At 37.2% G+C, this 17829-nt stretch overlaps 1 protein-coding gene across 1 annotated transcript in view; it reads right to left on the bottom strand.

Annotated features, from left to right (window-relative positions):
* Positions 1–17829, bottom strand: part of ENPP3 (ectonucleotide pyrophosphatase/phosphodiesterase 3) — a 123338-nt gene that overhangs the window by 83836 nt on the left and 21673 nt on the right. The window contains exons 3-7 of the mRNA XM_044674524.1: positions 16124–16246; positions 14599–14724; positions 12952–13012; positions 10389–10486; positions 4724–4803 (exon numbers count right to left, since the gene is read on the bottom strand). Of these exons, the coding sequence (XP_044530459.1) occupies positions 4724–4803; positions 10389–10486; positions 12952–13012; positions 14599–14724; positions 16124–16246 (488 nt within the window). The remainder of the gene's footprint in view (positions 1–4723; positions 4804–10388; positions 10487–12951; positions 13013–14598; positions 14725–16123; positions 16247–17829) is intronic.

The raw sequence follows: 17829 nt of genomic DNA, 5'->3' as shown, positions 1-17829 counted from the left end.
ACATTTGAACTCATATCATGGAATTCCAAATCTTTATCTTTCACTCTTTAGTGAAAATGATAGGTTTCCACTTTGAGCTAGTTCTATAGCCCAGAAGACAATCCCCCAGAGGTCAAAAGGAAAGTACTGCAAAATATTCAGCCAGAATATCAGCATTCCTCCCTTTTCCAGTTCTCTTTGGGATCCACTACCTAGTATTGCATAGTACAGTCATTGCATGAGACTCAAGAAAGACCATATTCAATTATAACAGTCTCCTGGTAGACTCTGAGCTAAAGCTCCAAACCCTATCTATCCCTGACCACAACCCCCAGGAGAAGACCATAGGGGTATTTTTATCAAGATCCGAGATAAAAGTCAACCTTGCACAGACCATACAATCTCGTGATTAATCTGGTCCTAAAAGAAGGAATTCTAGGGGCCAAAATCTCTCTGTTGATCATGTTGTGGCCTGTAATTATATGAACCTGAGGGGAAAAAATACACAGAAAGGATTCATCTGACCCTCTTGATACCTCCACCAAGGTATAATTACAATTTAAAAAGAAAAGCAGGGAGCTGTAACATTTCTATGAATATAGATCCCTGCATGCCCAGACTACCTGGGACATAGTCAATTCAGTAAACTGGACCTCAGAGAGAACAATAGGACCTGATCTGGGAATGTGAAGTTGAAGAGTGGATGATAGCTTTCCAGACTCAGCATGTCCAGATAATACTGGTAATGGTTTTAGATTTGTGGAATATCTTACAGTAATTCAAAGGTTTAGGAATTTTATATTTTAATATTTGCTGATCTGGAGGGATAGAGGGTATAAAGGGTTTTCTTGGTATATCCTTCCTCATCTTCTCTCAGGACCTCACTCAGAATGCCAAATATATCTAGATTATTTTTAGGGCTTATTACTAGCAATGGTATTTGAACAATTGGAAACTCATCAATTATAGAAAGAGATTTCCATCTGTATGACTTAGTAGACAGTCATAGGGTTACTATGACCAGAGAAGTACAACTAGGAAGAATAGACATCTCCTCAAGAAAGTGGGAATTGAGCTAGCCTTTAGGTGCTAGTTGGTCCAAAAGGTGAAAGTGAACATTGATTTAAAAGCCAGGGATCCAGCTTCAAATTCCATATCTATCACATACCCAACTGCTGACCAACTGCCTCCTATTTGGTCTCCCAGTGTGAATGTTCCTCAAGATACTGCTTGGCCTCTCTTTTCTCATTTGGCATTTTCTTATTGATTTTATGAAGGCCTTTGGGTTCAGTTATCATCTAGATATACAAATGACTCTTAAAACAACATATCCAACTATCATGTCTCTCCTGAGCTCTAGTCCTGAATCTCCATCTGCCTAGGAATCCTTACCTATAAATTCTACAGCCATCTCAAACACATGTCAAAAAAGAATAGTAAATCTACCTCTCCTCTCAATAACTTGTACTATTTTACAATACTTGCTTCATTTCTCTCAAAAATTCTAGCTGATATGTGGCCAAACTGGTGCTTAAGGTTTTGTTTATAGATTTTATGGAATTATTCTCTCCTCCTGGGTTTGCATCTTGTTCAACTTTGATTCCACAATTATCATTAAAATTTTTACTGTTTACTCATTTTTCCAGCCTTACTTCCTGAATTAGAACTTTGAATTAAGGTTCTTCACATTTCTGAAAGGAATATTGAAACCTTATTTTAGTCCTGATCTGATCTGTATTATCTAGGACAGTGTTGGTGGACATTTTTCGAGTTCTCATGCTCAAACTACAACTTCAAGCTGCCTGTGAGCCCCACTGAGAGAGAAACTGCTCACTTTGGGAGGCTGGACAGAGGGGCAGGGCATACAAAAATTCCCACAGGGGCTGGGAAGAGGGGGAACAGAGCAGCTCCCCAATGCCAGCCTGGCACACATGCCAATATTTCATCAATGTTGATCTAGAGTATTGCATCTGTTTCCTCTGGATATTAAGGATTATGTTCTTCAAAGACCTCAGAAGTGCCACAGGAGAAAGAGCGACCAAAGAAGTTTGATCTGGAGAGTATAGTCTGATTCTTGACCTCCTGGTCTGAGCTTTATAGGCTCCTGACTAAGGTTCTGGGTTTGGTTGCAGACTTCCTCCCAGTCAAAGTTTTGAAGGAGCTCCTCTGGTTCTTGCCGGGACATGGACTCTGAGACCTTGGTGAGACTGCTCTTAAATCTCTCTCCTAGAACTACACATGGTGAGTGAAGAAGGCTGACTCCTTTAACCTCCCAGGAGGTACTAGCCTCCAGGAGGCTTCCTTGATTGGGAGAAGCCCTTGTGGCTAAAACTCTTGTTAATTGACTTTTAGGCTCTGGCTAGGCCTTTAAAGCCCTGCCAGAGTAAAGCCCAGACTTGAATATAAATCTCTTCTACCTTCTTTTCATCTCTCTACTTACTCTTCTCATTTGTAAATAAATTTCCATAAAAGTCATTTTAACTTGAGGTTATTCTTTAATTGGGGATTGATAATTGTTCAATCCCCTGGTGACCAACCTTTTAATATCCAACCAAAAAATCCCTTTTCCCTCTTACAGTTTCAATAGAAAACTGTTGCCCTACATCCACTCCAGTCCCCACAACTTTTGTCAGCTAGATAGAAGACTCAGCTGATTCAGAGAAACAGAACCAGAGACATAGAATAGGGGGTTCCATGATCCCTGCCTCTAAAAGCCAGAGTCAGAAATAGAACTATGGGCTCATTTTTGATCTATACTGTCCAACACAGGATCCAAAAAGCCATCTATACTGGATGTAAGACTTTATTCTGGGAACATAGTGATAGAACTATATTGACTCATCCCTAGTCCATACTTTCTGCCCTAGCATTCAGCCTTGGACCTCAGCTCCAGGCCACATTGGAAAGCTCTAAGATCCAGCCCAGGATTAGAGTAACACAGTTGCCACCTGGCCCCAATTCTTTGCTCTCTGCCCTGATACACATCTGCCATGGCCCCATTCATGTGCCAAAAGACTCTGTGTGGGCCTTACTGGCTGGGATTCCCTTTCCCTAGTGCCTGCAGACTTTTGACAGATGTCCTATTCTGGTTAAAGAAAGGAACAACTGTGGTTTTTTCATACTACTCAATCTGGTATTTTTCCTTAATGTTTGGTGAAGTACTTGTTGCAAAGGACTAGGCTTTGCTACCTCTCTCTCTCTCTCTCTCTCTCTCTCTCTCTTTCTCTCTCTCTCTCTCTCTCTCTCTCTCTCTCTCTCTCTCTCTCTCTCTCTGCCATCTTTTCCAGTCCCATTCAACAGCAGTCTTTTTTTTAAACTAATCTTTATCTTCCATCTTAGAATCAATACACTATAGAAAGTGTCTGAGGCCAGATTTGAATGCAGGACTTTCCATCTTTAGGCCTGGCTCTCAAGATACTGAGCCACCTACCTGCCTCCAACAACAATCTTTAAAAATAGTTTACCTCAGTATCAATCTTGATCTACCCCAATCTACTTAAATAGTTCATCCTAAAAACTGATATAGCTAATGTCAGACTAAAGATTCTCCTCTTGTTAGCACCACGACTTTCCTCCAAATCCTATTTCTATGCAGAATTAAATCCAACAAGCATAATATATGAAGTGATGCTCATGTGCCAAGCATTGTCAGTCATGAGAGTAACAAAGACAAAAGTTCCTTGTCCTCAAGAAACTCACATTTTACTGGGAAAAACACGTCATATAAAGATACAAAATATATGCAAAGAAAAAATATACACACAAAAATCAAAATCTCTTTGTCTTTAAAATTAATGGGTTAGATAACCTTTAAGGACCCTTCCAGCTCTATATCTAGGATCGTATGACTCTAAAGGCAAAATCACTGGGGGCAGCACTACCAATTGGAGTAATTACATGCCCCATTGTAGTAGAAGCTTTCCATAAGTGCATTCTTCCTAAGTTACATCTTCCAGTTCTGAGGTTGTATTCCAAAGGGAAGGAGGATGTCTGGGCTCATAACAGCTGAGTGATGGATTATGTTCCAGTGCCTAAGCCAACTAGCTATTTGTTTCATTGGAGAAATGCTAATTCATTAAGCAGATTGAAATCATTAGGGATGGACAGGGAGGGAAGCAGTGGGGTTAGGGGATAGTTGGCATGCAACTATCATAAAAGAGAGTTGTCTCTGATGGACATATTTCATGAGGGAAAATATTATTCGCTTATGCTTTCTTTGTGCCATTTTCATCATCAAGTTCCATGACCACTTTCACACTGAATTTCTACCTCACGCTACCCTGACATAAATGGTCTTTGGCTTTCTGGAATAATAGATAGTGTTGGACTCATAGTAAAAAAGACCTGAGTTGAACTCTGCCTCAGATACTTAATAGCTGTGTGACCTCAGATGAGCCTCTTAATCTTCCTAGACTTTTTTACCTATAAAAAGAAGATATTGGGACTAAGTGATTTCTAGGATCTCTTACAACCCTAACTCTATGGTCCTATGTAATCCAACATCTAAGTACGCATGACATCTGCCTAGCCTTCTAGATTTGCTAGCATCAGTGACCTCTTTGATCTTGATCCCATCATGGAACTCTGCTCTATGAATCATAGTTTGAACTTTCCTCAATAGATGCTTGCCAATTGTATTTTATTACTGGCACAGAATGTAGTCAAGACATCTTTATTCTATAATATAGGTCAGAAAGCATTCAATTTGTTTTTTTTAAACTAAAACACTTAGTTAATAACTTACTGTGACAATGGTGTAATGGTTTGGGAAGGTCTTGGTTGGATAGGCTGCTCTCAGGTACTTCGAATGTAGTCCACATGTTTCTGCAATAAATCATATTGACACGTTGTTTATGAAGATTATGTACAAATAGACAAAAATGGAGCTATAAAGCTTACAGTAGACATAATAAAAAGCCAGCTACAAGTTCATAATAATGGTTCATACTAACACATTTACTATAATTATACATCTATTCAGTGTGCTTTTCTAGAACTAGAACATTGAATATAGTAAAGAAAAAAAAATTTATGAACTCTAATATCTAACTATTCCCAACTAAGTTTAAGATCATATGTGAAAAGATGCAGTGCACAATAGAAAAGTTCTATAGTAATTATATGTTGGAGTGCATACTAATAGCCATTATGAAATAAGCAAATCATTGTTAAAAGACAAATTTCAATGGAAAAATCTGTATAAAATATTTCCAAGTCTAGACCCACATATTTTCTTTTCTCTCTCTTTTTTAAACCCTTACTTTCTATCTCATAATTGATACTAAGTATCAGTTCCAAAGCAGAAGAGAAGTAAAGGCTAGGCAGTTGGGGTTAAGTGACTTATACAGGGTCTCACAGCTAGAAAGTATCTGGGGCTATATTTGAACCCAAGACCTCTCATCTCCAGGCCAGGTCTGCTTCTCTATCTACTGAGCCACCTACCTGCCCCTTGACTCATGCATTTTCAAATTGATGGTTCACTTTATTTAAAATCCCATTCAATATAACAAAATTCTATTATAATGTAGGAATATGGGCTGCCTCTTATTCCTTGTTCTAGTGTATGTAAATTATTAATCATCAATCAATAGGGTCAGCTTGGTAGCACAGTGGATAGAGTGCCAAGCCTGAAGTTCAGAGGTTCTGGGTTCAAATTTGGTCTCAGATACTTCCTACAGTGTGACTCTGAGCAAACCAGTCTTCCATCAGGATGGATACTAAGACAGAAGGTAAGAGTTAAAAAAAATCAATCAACAGCATTTTTAATGTACGCTATGTGCCAGGCACTGTGGTAGATCCTAGAGATACAAATACAAATAACAAAACAGCTTCTGCTCTCAAGGGACAAGTATATGATCACAATGGTATTTTATCAAATCCTTACTGTTTACAAAGAAACAAGTTTTATATATTAATATACTGATTTCCTTTCCTATGGACCATAGTTATTGTAAGAGCCCTGTGAATCAATAATCAAGTAGATGTTCTCCGTAATTAACACATTCTATTCCTCACACGTAGATGTGTTGCGATTTTTCCAAAGCATGGAGATGCTATAATGATTTTTTTTTTTGGATCTGGCTTGTTATTTCATCAAGGTAGGGAGCTCAAAGTTCTCAGTTCAAATTAGCACCTGCTCTGCAATTTATAATTTTAGTCCCATGAAACACTGAGAGGTTGTGACTTTCTCAAAGTTATACAATCTATATGTGGCAGAGGTGAGATATTTTGAATACAGGTCTTCCTAACTGAGAGGCAGCTAATGGCACAGTGTTTAGAGCACTGGTTTAGAATCAGAAGACTCATCTTCATGAGTTCAAATCTGGCCCCTTATGCATATTAGTTGTGTGACCCTGAGCAAATCATTTAACACTATTTACCTCCATTCCTCATCTACAAAATGAGCTGGAGAAGGAAATGGCAAATTACTCCAGAATCTTTGCCAAAGAAAATCCCAATAGGGTCACAAAGAATCCAGCATGACTGAAAAATGACCAGCTTCCTAACTAAAGTTAACTATCAGTTTCAACATATTCCCTTTTGTTTCAGAGACTATTCAAATATTCTTTACTCACTTTGAAGAGTTACTGGGTTGAGGCAGCTCAGGACCGTCTCTTTAATTTATAATCCTAGAGAATTGTGTGAACCACTGAAAGTGTGAGTGACTTACCCACTATGTATATGAGACGGGACTTGAATACCTCTATGTAGGATTTTCAATCCAGCTCTCACTTTGCAACACTGTCTCTCAGTGTCTTTTCAGTCTCTCACTGCAGTAATAAAGTAAGTTTCCTTACCTGGAAGTCCCCAAGACTTTTTTTTCTCCCATGCTATTTATGGTACTATTCTATCCTGGCTTCCCTCCTACCTAGTTGATTGCTCCTTCTCAGCTTCCCTTGCAGTATCTTCATCCAGCTAATGGTGTATGTCTCCAAAGGTTTCATCCTTCCTGTTGTCTTTTCCCTCTATATCACTATTAGGAGATCTCATCGACTCTTGTGGATCCATTATCTTCTTTTTGCTAATGATTCTTATATCTACTTATTCAGTTCTAATCATTTCCCTTACCTGTAGATCTATATCTCCAACTATCAAATGTACATCTTGAAATAGATGTCCTAAAGACATCTTAAATTCAACATGTCTAAAATTAAACTCGTTTTTCCATTAAACTTTATCTTCTGTCACAACCTAGGTGATATCTTCTCATCACACATCTAATCTGTTGCCAAATCCTGTAGATTTTAGCTTTCTAACATCTCCTACATTTGCCATTCTTTCATCACCCTAGAACACATCATTGTCGCCTCAGGCCTAGACTATTAATGTAGCCCTCTCCTTAGTTTCCTTGACTCATATTTTTCCCCTTTGGTCCATCCTCTAATCAGCTGTCAAATTAATCTTCCTAAAGTACTAGTTTGAGGACATCACCCTCCTATTCAGTAAACTCCAGTAATTGCCTATCTTCTCCAAGATCAAATATAAAATCATCTGGCATTCAGTAACTCATAACCTGGTCCCCTCTTACATTTCAATCACAATCACAATTTATTAATATTATCATGTAGTAATAAAAAGGATAGGACCCTTTTAAGTATTGGTTGTTTTTTTTTTAAGAAACAAGAGGTGCCATACTCAAAAACTTTGAATGCCACTGGCTTATCTTTTGAATACAATTTCCATTTGGAAAACTAATTTCTTGTTCATTTGTTTTTAACAAAGAAGAACATAAACTGTACCTTTATTTCTGATATCATTTCTTGGTCTGTACAATAACCTTGATCCAGAGGTCACTACCACTGGGAAAGTACGTGCTGAGAGTTACTTCCTCTCCCACAACAAAACACAAAATATTGGATTTGAGTTTACATAGCTACATTCAAAATTTTCCAACAATGAAAAGATGAAAAACATCTTTCTTTTCATCAGGAAATATTATCTTCCCCTCTTAAATTACCTAGATAAATTAAAACAAATATCATGCTATTGTCATCATGAAAGTAAAATCTTTTAAAGCTGGAGAAAATTAATATTATACTTCTTTTGTATGTTTCATAGTTCTCTTGTATAAGAATGTCAGTGCCTTCGTTTTTTTCTTCTTTTTCCTAGTGGCATTTTCTCTCATCAATTAAAACAAAAACAGAACCTAAATTTACATTTTTAAAACAAGCTATGGTATAGGTAGGTGGCTCAGTGTATAGAAAGCAAGACCTGGAGACCAGAGGTCTGGGGTTCATTTCTGCCCCCAAATACTTCCTAGATGGATTATCCTGGATAAGTTACTCAACCCCAAAAGACTAGCCCTTACCATTCTTACACCTTGGAACCAATACCTAGTATCAATTCTAAAACAGAAGGTTAGAATTTAAAAAAAAAAGAAACAAACAATTAACAAAAAGACAAGCCACAATTTTAAAAATTAGAACAATTGTTACATAGCATTTACAGAGCACAATTTATATAGTATCTTGTTGAATTACTGTCATAGGCCTAAATCTTATCTGGGTTAAACAGTTAGCCTCCTATCATCTTTTCAATCACTAAGTGGACCCAAGACTTAATGACTCCAGGTTTTAAATCTACATCTGCTATATGATACCCTTAAAGAAAATCCAGTTATAATTTAGATTTCCTATGAAACACAATAATACATGACTTACAACATCATGATTACAGGATGCTTTATTTTCAAATCAATGTAACCACAAGAACTGTTCAATCTCAACCATATCTATAAAGCTAAAAAATAGAACAGCCACTTTAAGCAATGTGACAGACTATGCCAGTCCATATACTCTACAAAGAGTAAGCTAGTGTAGAGGAAGCTAGGATTTCAAGGAGGAAGACCCTAAACCTTTACATGACAGGTATTTCAAAAGGAAAGTAGAAGAGATAGGATTATGAGTCACTGAGATATACAACTAGAACATAAATGGTTTCTTTGTTTCACATATAACTGAAGGTTTTATAGTGGTACATCTCAGACCTGAAAGTTTTCCTATGTTGTGTCTCCTGGTGTTCTTCTGAACAGTTGCTGTAGGGGAAATTGAAGCAGATCCACATCTACCAATACATATTCTTGCTATGTATTCAGCATCTATATCCTTTAGAAGTTAAGTAAACTTATTCCTTTATAACCCCCTTGTTTCTCAGGGCACTCATTTGGGTCACCCTAATACAAGGGTTCAAGATGGCTTTCAGAGCCTTCAAGCACAAGCAGTATAAATTTCCGTAGAAATAGGGAAGGAGATAAATAAGAAGTCAAGAGAAAATGTAAATCACCCTTTGAAGAAGGAAGGTCTATACCAGTGATGGGCAAACTACAACCCACGGGCCAGATGCAGCCCCCTGAAATGTTCTATCCAGCCATGCAACATTAATCCTAATCTGACTAATACAATGAATAGGATACAATACAATGAAACTTCTAAAAAGTTGCCTTAGAAATAGACTGACAGATGAGCATTTCCTTTCCTTTGGCCCCCTCTTTAAAAAGTTTGCCCATCACTGGTCTAGACCGTGGATCTAGAGGTAGAGGAGACCTCAGAGGCCATCTAGTCCAACCCCTTCACTTACCAAAGGAAGAAACTAAGACACATTGCAGGTAATTAATATTTGTTGAAATAAATAAAAAGTGAATTAAATTATGAAACTGATATTTCTGCTCACCTTATAATACAGCATTCTGGAGTTCATATATATGAAATACTTTGAAGGACTACAAACTATGGGCAGTACAATTTTAGAATACGTCCTGAATCTTAGAGACTCAGACTCAATAGGTTTGGTTTTTTTAAACCATTACAAAATGGTTCTGTGGCAGAAGAAAGGTAAGAGATAGCCAGTTGGGGTTAAGTGACATGCCCAGCATCATAGTTAGGAAGTGTCTGAGGTCATATTTGAACCCAAGTACACCTGAACTCCAGTCCTGGCTCTATCTTCTGAGCTACCTAGCCACCCCCTCAATAGGCTTTTTTTTAAATGTTATATGTCTTACAGTTGTCACTATAATTCTATCTACCCATTGTAAGACTCTTCTGGAAAACACATCTCTATGACACTGCCTTAATGGAGAATAGCTACATATATGTGGTTGCAAAGTCATGCTTACAAATCCTTACCTATTCACATATAGGAGGAAATATGTCAGGGGAAAGTCATAAATCTCTCTCAAAGAAGGAAATAAAGACCCTGAATTGCCCCTAGAAAAATAAAGCTATTCTCAGTTCTACATAAACAGGTGACAGAGAAAGGAAGGTCCAAAACAAGCATGGGAACAATGGACACCAGGGAAAAGCCATCTTATGCAACAAACTAGCCATCAAATCCAAGGGTCAAAGAGGAGGCTAGCATAGTTGGCTATTCCTTCTCTTAATAGGTATAACTTGACCCTTTCACTGGAGACTTACTCAGTTTATTGATATGAGGCATCAGTGAGCTCCAAGTATCTAAATACTCAGCTCTAAAACCATCCATGGAAAACAAAATCACAGGTGGCAAGTCAAACCTAAAAGCAAAACATTTTTAAAAAAAAGGTCATTAGTCACTGTAATTATAAAAAAACAACATACTCTCCTGTCTTCTGTTTGTTAATCTCTAGATTAGGAAATGTTCAGATAATTAAAACATGCTCAAGGAAGGAGAATGAATTGCAGGATATGGGCAAGGTTTGTTTATATCATTATGTCCCTTTTAAATGATAAGGTCATAACTATCATTGGCCTGCCTATTCTGAGGAGTCTTACACAGCAGTATTCAGCCTAGGCCCCTCACTTTGGAAGTCTTTCTTATCATTTTAGGGTTCCCTAATGAACCTCAAGACTCAACTGCCACATCCCTTATCATAAACCAATAACACTTTGTCCTCCTCTACTTCAGTGTATCTGATTTGGTATCAGGCCCCAGCCAGACCTAATCCCTTTGATTTAGGGTCAGAGAAAGTAGAGACCACTCAGGTTCCATTCTAATCCCTATTTAAGTTCCCTCTCTATGTCTAAAACTCTCAAACCCATCTTCTATTGGAAGTCTTTCCTGAGCTCTAAATTCTGCTTTCCCTCTTTTAATAATTTCCTATTAATCCTCTATAGATCACAAGCTCTAGTATATCTTTGGGTTTTTTTCTTCCCCATTCAGTTGTGAACTCCTGGAAGATGGGGACTGTCTTTTGCCTCTATTCTTTGTCCCCAATACTTAGCACAGTGTCTGGCACATAGTAGGTGCCTAAATGTTAATTGACTGACTGACTTTCCACCCTAGAAGGATCTATGCCCATGGCATTCTTTCCCCTGCTGGAGCTATTTCTGGTCATGAGTATGTACTGGAAAAACCCGCCTCCTTGACCTACTTCCTGCCTTTGCATTTCTTGTTGCTTCCTCATGGCTATTCTCTGACATGTTTAACGTCTAACGTCATATCGATTGGTTTCCCTCCCTTCCCTCTACTTCTACTCCTACTTCCTAATCTGGCGCAAAAGAATCATGTCAATGGTTAATAAACAGGTTTATAGATTTAGATCTGAAATAGACCTTGTTGTTCAGTCATTTCTCAATCATGTCCAACTCTTTGTAACCCCATTTGGGGTTTTCCTGGCATTTGGGGGTTATTTACTAGAGTGGTTTGATACTTCCTTCTCCAGCTCATTTTATAGTGAGGAATTGAGGCAAACAAGATTAAGTGATTTGCCAAGGGTCACAGAGTTAATAACTGTCTGAGGCCAGATGTGAACTCAGGGAGATGAGTCTGCCTCACTCTGTCCACTACACCACTTAGCTGTCCCAAAAAGGACCTTAGAAACTATCTAATCTAACTTCTTTCTTGAGGTCAAGGGGAGGTTAATTGACTTGCACAAATTCCTACTGGCAGTAAATTGAAGAGCTGGGATTTGAACCCAAGGCTTGTGATTCCAAATCCATAACTTTTTCACCATGTCACACTGTTTGTTTGGTTTTTTTTTTTAATTGCCTTTTCCTAGTTTTGAATCTTAACACAGTTTTTTCCTGTGTAAAACAAAAACAAAATTAAAAAAAAAACAACCAGCTTTCCAGGAGAGTAGTTAAACTGAACAAATAATATGATTAACGAAGGTAACAAGTAAGTTAAAATGAAATCTTCTCTCTGGTCGGCAACATACATGAATGAGCTTGGTGAAGCATCTGCTAAGCATAAACTTTTTCACACTGAAACCTGAGAAAATATCTTTTCTAGGTAAAACTACATTACCTGAATAATACAAAATGGGAATACACACCATTCTCATTTCCTATTTCCACAGTTTAGAATATCTAACCCAAGTCTGATTCAAGACCTTTCCTGATTACCTTCCTTGTCGGTACCCTTGCCTTGTCCAGCATAGGATGGTCCACCATGCCAAATTTGCTTGGTTTATATTTGCATTTATTTTGTATGTGGAATATGGTACACACAGCACTGAATTTGTAGCCTGCAGCTAAAGTCCAAATTCCAGTTTTGTAAGCTATTAATTGTATGACATTCAGAAAGTTAATTCATCTCTCAGTGACTCAATTTCCTCCTCTATAAAATGAAAGGGTTGGACTACACACTTTTAGTTCTAAATCTAGAATCCCCTTGATTAATCTGTGTATTTCCTCCTAATGGAATAGAAGCTCCTTGAGGGCAGAGACTTTCATTTTTTCATCTGTACCCTGAACACCTAGTACAGTACCTGATTCATAGTAGGTATTTAATTAATGCTGTTAAATGAATGAATGACTAGAATCAGAGGTAGCAAAACAAATTTTAGCATATTAACAAATGAGAATGTTTTCTAACCATTATTAACTGCTGGGGTGGGAACGATATCTTCCTTCTAGACTAGACTAGTTTTCCCTAAAAAGTACTGAAAATAACCTTAAAATCTAGTATCATCCACAAACTCCTACATCCCAACTTCTTTTTCTTTCAATTCAGTCTTCCCACTACTAAGAGAGATTCAGATATCCAAATTAAACTCACCCCTCTGGACACTGAAGATTCTGAAAATCATCACAATCTTCCTCTGCCCAGTGCATTTCTCCTAAAAATATGAGATCAAAATGTTTAAATATTAGAAAGCAAAATATAAAAAAAGAAAGGGCACAGATTTTGCATACTTCATTTTAAGATAATCTCTTTAATTTATGACTCTCCCTGAGAATAAAGTATTTTACTATGAAGATATAACCAGGATATAACTGAAGATTTTCTTAGATATGAGAGGGATTTACTAATTCTATTCCTCATAGTCCTTTGCTCATTCTCTGCCATGCAGAGCCAATCTCTCCAATTCTACCTCTCTACTATGATCTACCTTTCCTTCTTCCCCTGTATCTATGTTTTACCTCCTGCCATCCTACACACATCCCATACCCATAGTAGACCTACTCTCAGGGGTCAAATCTCATTAGTCATGACACAGAGGATATGACTTGGACTCCTTGTATATGGACCTCCTCATCTCTTGGCATAGATATACCCAATCAAGAATAGCTAGCTATCTTCTGTTTTCCTCCCCTTCCCATCCTCCAACTGAATCCCATTTGCCAGAACTCCTTATTACAATTATAGAGGAGAAGACAATTTTTCCAGGAAAAAAATCAACTTTAAATAATTAATAAATATAATATTTCGCATGGTCTATAATAATTTGGCAGAGATCAGTCAATTTATCTGACTATTTCTCACCAAGAAATAGCTTTGAAAGAAAAATAGTTCTGAAGAAATATAAGGACTAAATTTTATTTCAAGAAGAGTCTCGGGGAACAGCTAGGTGGCTCAGTGGATTGAGATCCAGGCCCCAAAATGAGAGGTCCTAGGATCAAATCTGACCTCAGACACTTCTTGGCTTTGTGACCCTAGGTAAGTCATTTAACCCCCACTACCTAGCCTTTATCACTCTTCTTCCTTGGAACCAAAATGAAATATTGATTCTAAAATGGAAAGCAAGGGAAAAAAAGAAAAAAAGGTATACCAAGAGAAAAAAGGATTTAGTGTAGAAAAGAATAGATTGGGTCAAATGGAGAATTTAATAATGAATCTTGCTAAAGATTCTTTTTTTGCTAAAGAAAGTATACATATGATCCACTATCAGAGGTGTATGTAACTACCAATTTTGGTGATCACATCAAAATTTCCTAAATATACAAAAACAGCATAAAATATGCCCTCAAATCAATTCTTTTTTAGTCAAATAAGGTTTGGAGGGGAAAGGAAGAGATCTCAAGATGTCATAGGGATGTGGCCTCAAATAAAAACTTTATGACAAATTCAGTTGGCATTAAAGGAAAGATTAGAGGAAAATGGGAGGTGGCCAGCATGCCATCTAGTTGCTTCCTATTCTCACTAGTATACTTGATAACTAGTTGTTAAATTCAGTTGTTTCTATACTACAAATGAATTTAAGTATTATAAATGCCCTTTAAATTTCAGTGGCATCAAGCAAAGCTCTAGTCATCCTGCCGTGGTTACAACTCTACATACTATATTTCTTCAAAAAATTAAAGGAAAAGCCAAAATGCCTTTACATCCTTAATGAGTATTCACACATTCCCCAGCCTCTCCTAATTTTTGCACATTGTTATTAAATAATGGAAGAAATTGATTCATATTTGTTCCTTTACTTACCTTTGCAAACACTTTTATAATCAACACAACAGTCTTTTCTTTCCAAGCAGTCATCAGAACAAGAACAAAGACTATTAGGTAGCCGAGTTTCTCCACAACGAAATTCATTGCATGTCCATATTTTAGCTGCAAATTTCATAATTCAAATGAGTATTTAATAATTTAAAGTTCACCTACAGACGGGAGGTCCTAGGTTCAAATCTGGCCTCAGACACTTCCCAGCTGTGTGACCCTGGGCAAGTCACTTGACCCCCATTGCCTACCCTTACCACTCTTCTGCCTAGGAGCCAATACACAGAAGTTAAGGGTTTAAAATATAAATAAATGAATGAATGAATAAATAAATAAATAAATGAACAAATAAATAAATAAGCAAACAAGCAACTAAATAAATAAATAAATGAATGAACTAACGAACAAATAAATTGATAAATAAATAAGTGAATAAACAAACGAATGAATGAATGAATAATTTGAAGTTCACTATAAGAAAATGTGAATTTTATCTTAAAATAATTACTTCTTAATTATATGCAATTAAGGACAAAATATCATACAAAACTGTTAACCTACTAGTACTACTAATTCATTACTCTTCTCCAGGGGGAAGGTTCTAATCAGCTAAAAGGCAAGCTTCTGAGTATTGAGTAACCTTTCAGTCACCATTCTATTCCCAGGGTAGGAGGGAAGACACTGGTTCTATTTCCATTATATATATCATGAATACACATAACTGTTTGCATGATGCCGTCCTCTCATTAGAATGTGAGCCCTCTGAAGACAGGGACCATGCTTTTGCCCTGCTTTGTATCCTCAGGGCTTAGCCTAGTGCCTGGTATATAGTGAGAGCTTAATAAATGCTTGTTAACTAACTGACACCTAGGTAGATCTTATATTTGTACCTAGAGAAGAGCAAGGTGACTAATTAAGATAAGCCAGAGTAAAATTGTATATGTATTTATTTTTAAGGTAAAAACAAACCGAGCAAAGTTATAGTTTAGCAGCAATCCTAGCTAGTTAAATAATTTTTGTTTAGCTTTGTTAGGTGCTTGTGAAGGATATAGAAGTTGATAATTACAAAATTACATATTTTCAGGGGGCAGCTGGGTAGCTCAGTGGATTGAGAGCCAGGCCTAGAGACAGGAGGTCCTAGGTTCAAACCCGGCCTCAGCCACTTCCCAGCTGTGTGACCCTGGGCAAGTCACTTGACCCCCATTGCCTACCCTTACCACTCTTCCACCTATAAGTCAATACACAGAAGTTAAGGGTTTAAAATTTAAAAAAAATTACATATTTTCAGTTAGAAAAGACCTCATGGATTCTGATCAAACCCTATCTGTAACAGAGTCTCCTTTACAAATCATGGTTTACAAAGGGTCATCCAGACTCTTGGCCTGCTAAAAGGTAGAAAGTAATTCATTTGGCAATACTGTTGGTATGCTTCCAAAAATAAGTTCCACATCATTACTGTTCCATAAAATAAGTAATAGTGATAGGCTAATTCATGCATTGTTAGAATACATACTTGATTTCTCACAAGTTTCTTCAAAATCCCAGCAGCAGTTCTTCCGTTCTATACAGCCAATATCACACTGGCAGCCCTCCAGTCCCCTGTAGGACTCCACAAAGCATTTATTTCTACAACTCCCTGTAAAAAGAAAAAAGAGAGTAACATAGTGTAGGGGCAAAGAGAGTTACAAGTTCTTTTCTTTGCCTGTCTTCTTATAGCATGAGGTATCCTTGACTTAATAAGTGAAAACAAACCTACTGTTTGAACCAACTTGAATCTCCTCCTAACTTCTGTTCACATTTGATTTAATAAAATAATTCTGGTCCAGAAAAGCTATCTCAGGGAAAAAAAACTTGTATCTTCCCACTGACCTTCCATTATAGATTGCAGAATGAGCATCGTCATGGAAAAGGGAACAGCAAGAACAGACAAAAGGAAATACAGTTCTGTTTCTGTAGTTTCAGGGGTATTCACATACTATAAGCATACCTCCCATGGTAATTTTTATTCAATGGGGAAAGGTTCATCTTTTTCCTGATTTTGTCACAGATAATGCCAGGAGAGACTCATCAGACAAGCATGAGTAACTTAGAATTGAAAAGCAACTGACTTCTAAAGTCCTTTGATCAAGCAAAATGGAATTTGGCTATTTGCTCGGTCCCTAGAATTGCTTCTACAGGATTTTGAATATTTAATTGGCTGACATTCCTAGTCTGATCTTTTATTTAAGCTTTATAGTAGTGTTACTTCCTTCTTGGCCACGTGGATGACTTTCTAGGGAAAGACTATAGCTTAGCCTTGATAGAGGTTCTGGTCTGCTCCATCCTTAGTATTTCTAAGCCATGTTTCCCACCCATTCATTTAGGATGGACTTTCAAAGTTCTACTTTATTCCCAAACAAGCAACAGAGGACCTATAAAGTTCCATGACACTGATGTCAGAGAAGACAGACACAGTGGCAGTAAAGGATACCAAGTCCTTCACTTCATGGTGTTGGCATCAGAGGAAAAATAATCAATGCATTTGCCAATATTCAATTATTAAGTTTGCAAGTATACTTCAGGTTTTGCCAGTTCACACAACCCAGGGAGCTACCAAATAAAAATAAAAATATGGCCACATAGATTTGGGAAGAATAGAAAGAGTAACAGAGGAACTTCTCAGCTACATCTATTTCATTGAAAGCATAGATCCATTCTCCCCATATGAACATCATTACTACCAAAAGGAAATATGGGACTGATCAGTTACTATTCTTTTCTACTGCTAAAGATCAGTGCAAAAAAATTAGATTGGTGACAGATTGATCTTAAGAGAAAGCTAGTATGAGATAGTGGATAGATGATTGGCCTTGAAGTCCAGTTCAAGTACTTCCTCTGATACGTGTGATTATGAACAAATCACTTAACCTTTCAGTGTCCTGGCAACTTTCCAAAGCTCCAAGCTGCACAAACATTACTAATCAAATTGAAAGGGGGATTTTTCTCTTCTGGAATGCTCTCTGCACCAATAAAATCACAAGTCTAGACAAAAAAAAAAAAGTCAGATTTAAAAAAAAAAAAGATTTAATTTAGCAAGCTAGTGAGATGATCAGATCTTGAAATAATTAAGGTTAGTTTGGCAGTATTATGAGAAATGGATTGAGAGACTAAAGGTGAAGGCTATTGAGTTAGTGCAGGTAGACATCAATAATGGCCTATTTAGCATAGTAGCAGTGGCAA

Source organism: Gracilinanus agilis, chromosome 4, assembly GCF_016433145.1.
Source record: "Gracilinanus agilis isolate LMUSP501 chromosome 4, AgileGrace, whole genome shotgun sequence".
NCBI lineage: Eukaryota > Metazoa > Chordata > Mammalia > Didelphimorphia > Didelphidae > Gracilinanus > Gracilinanus agilis.
This window is presented reverse-complemented; position numbering and strand designations above follow the sequence as displayed.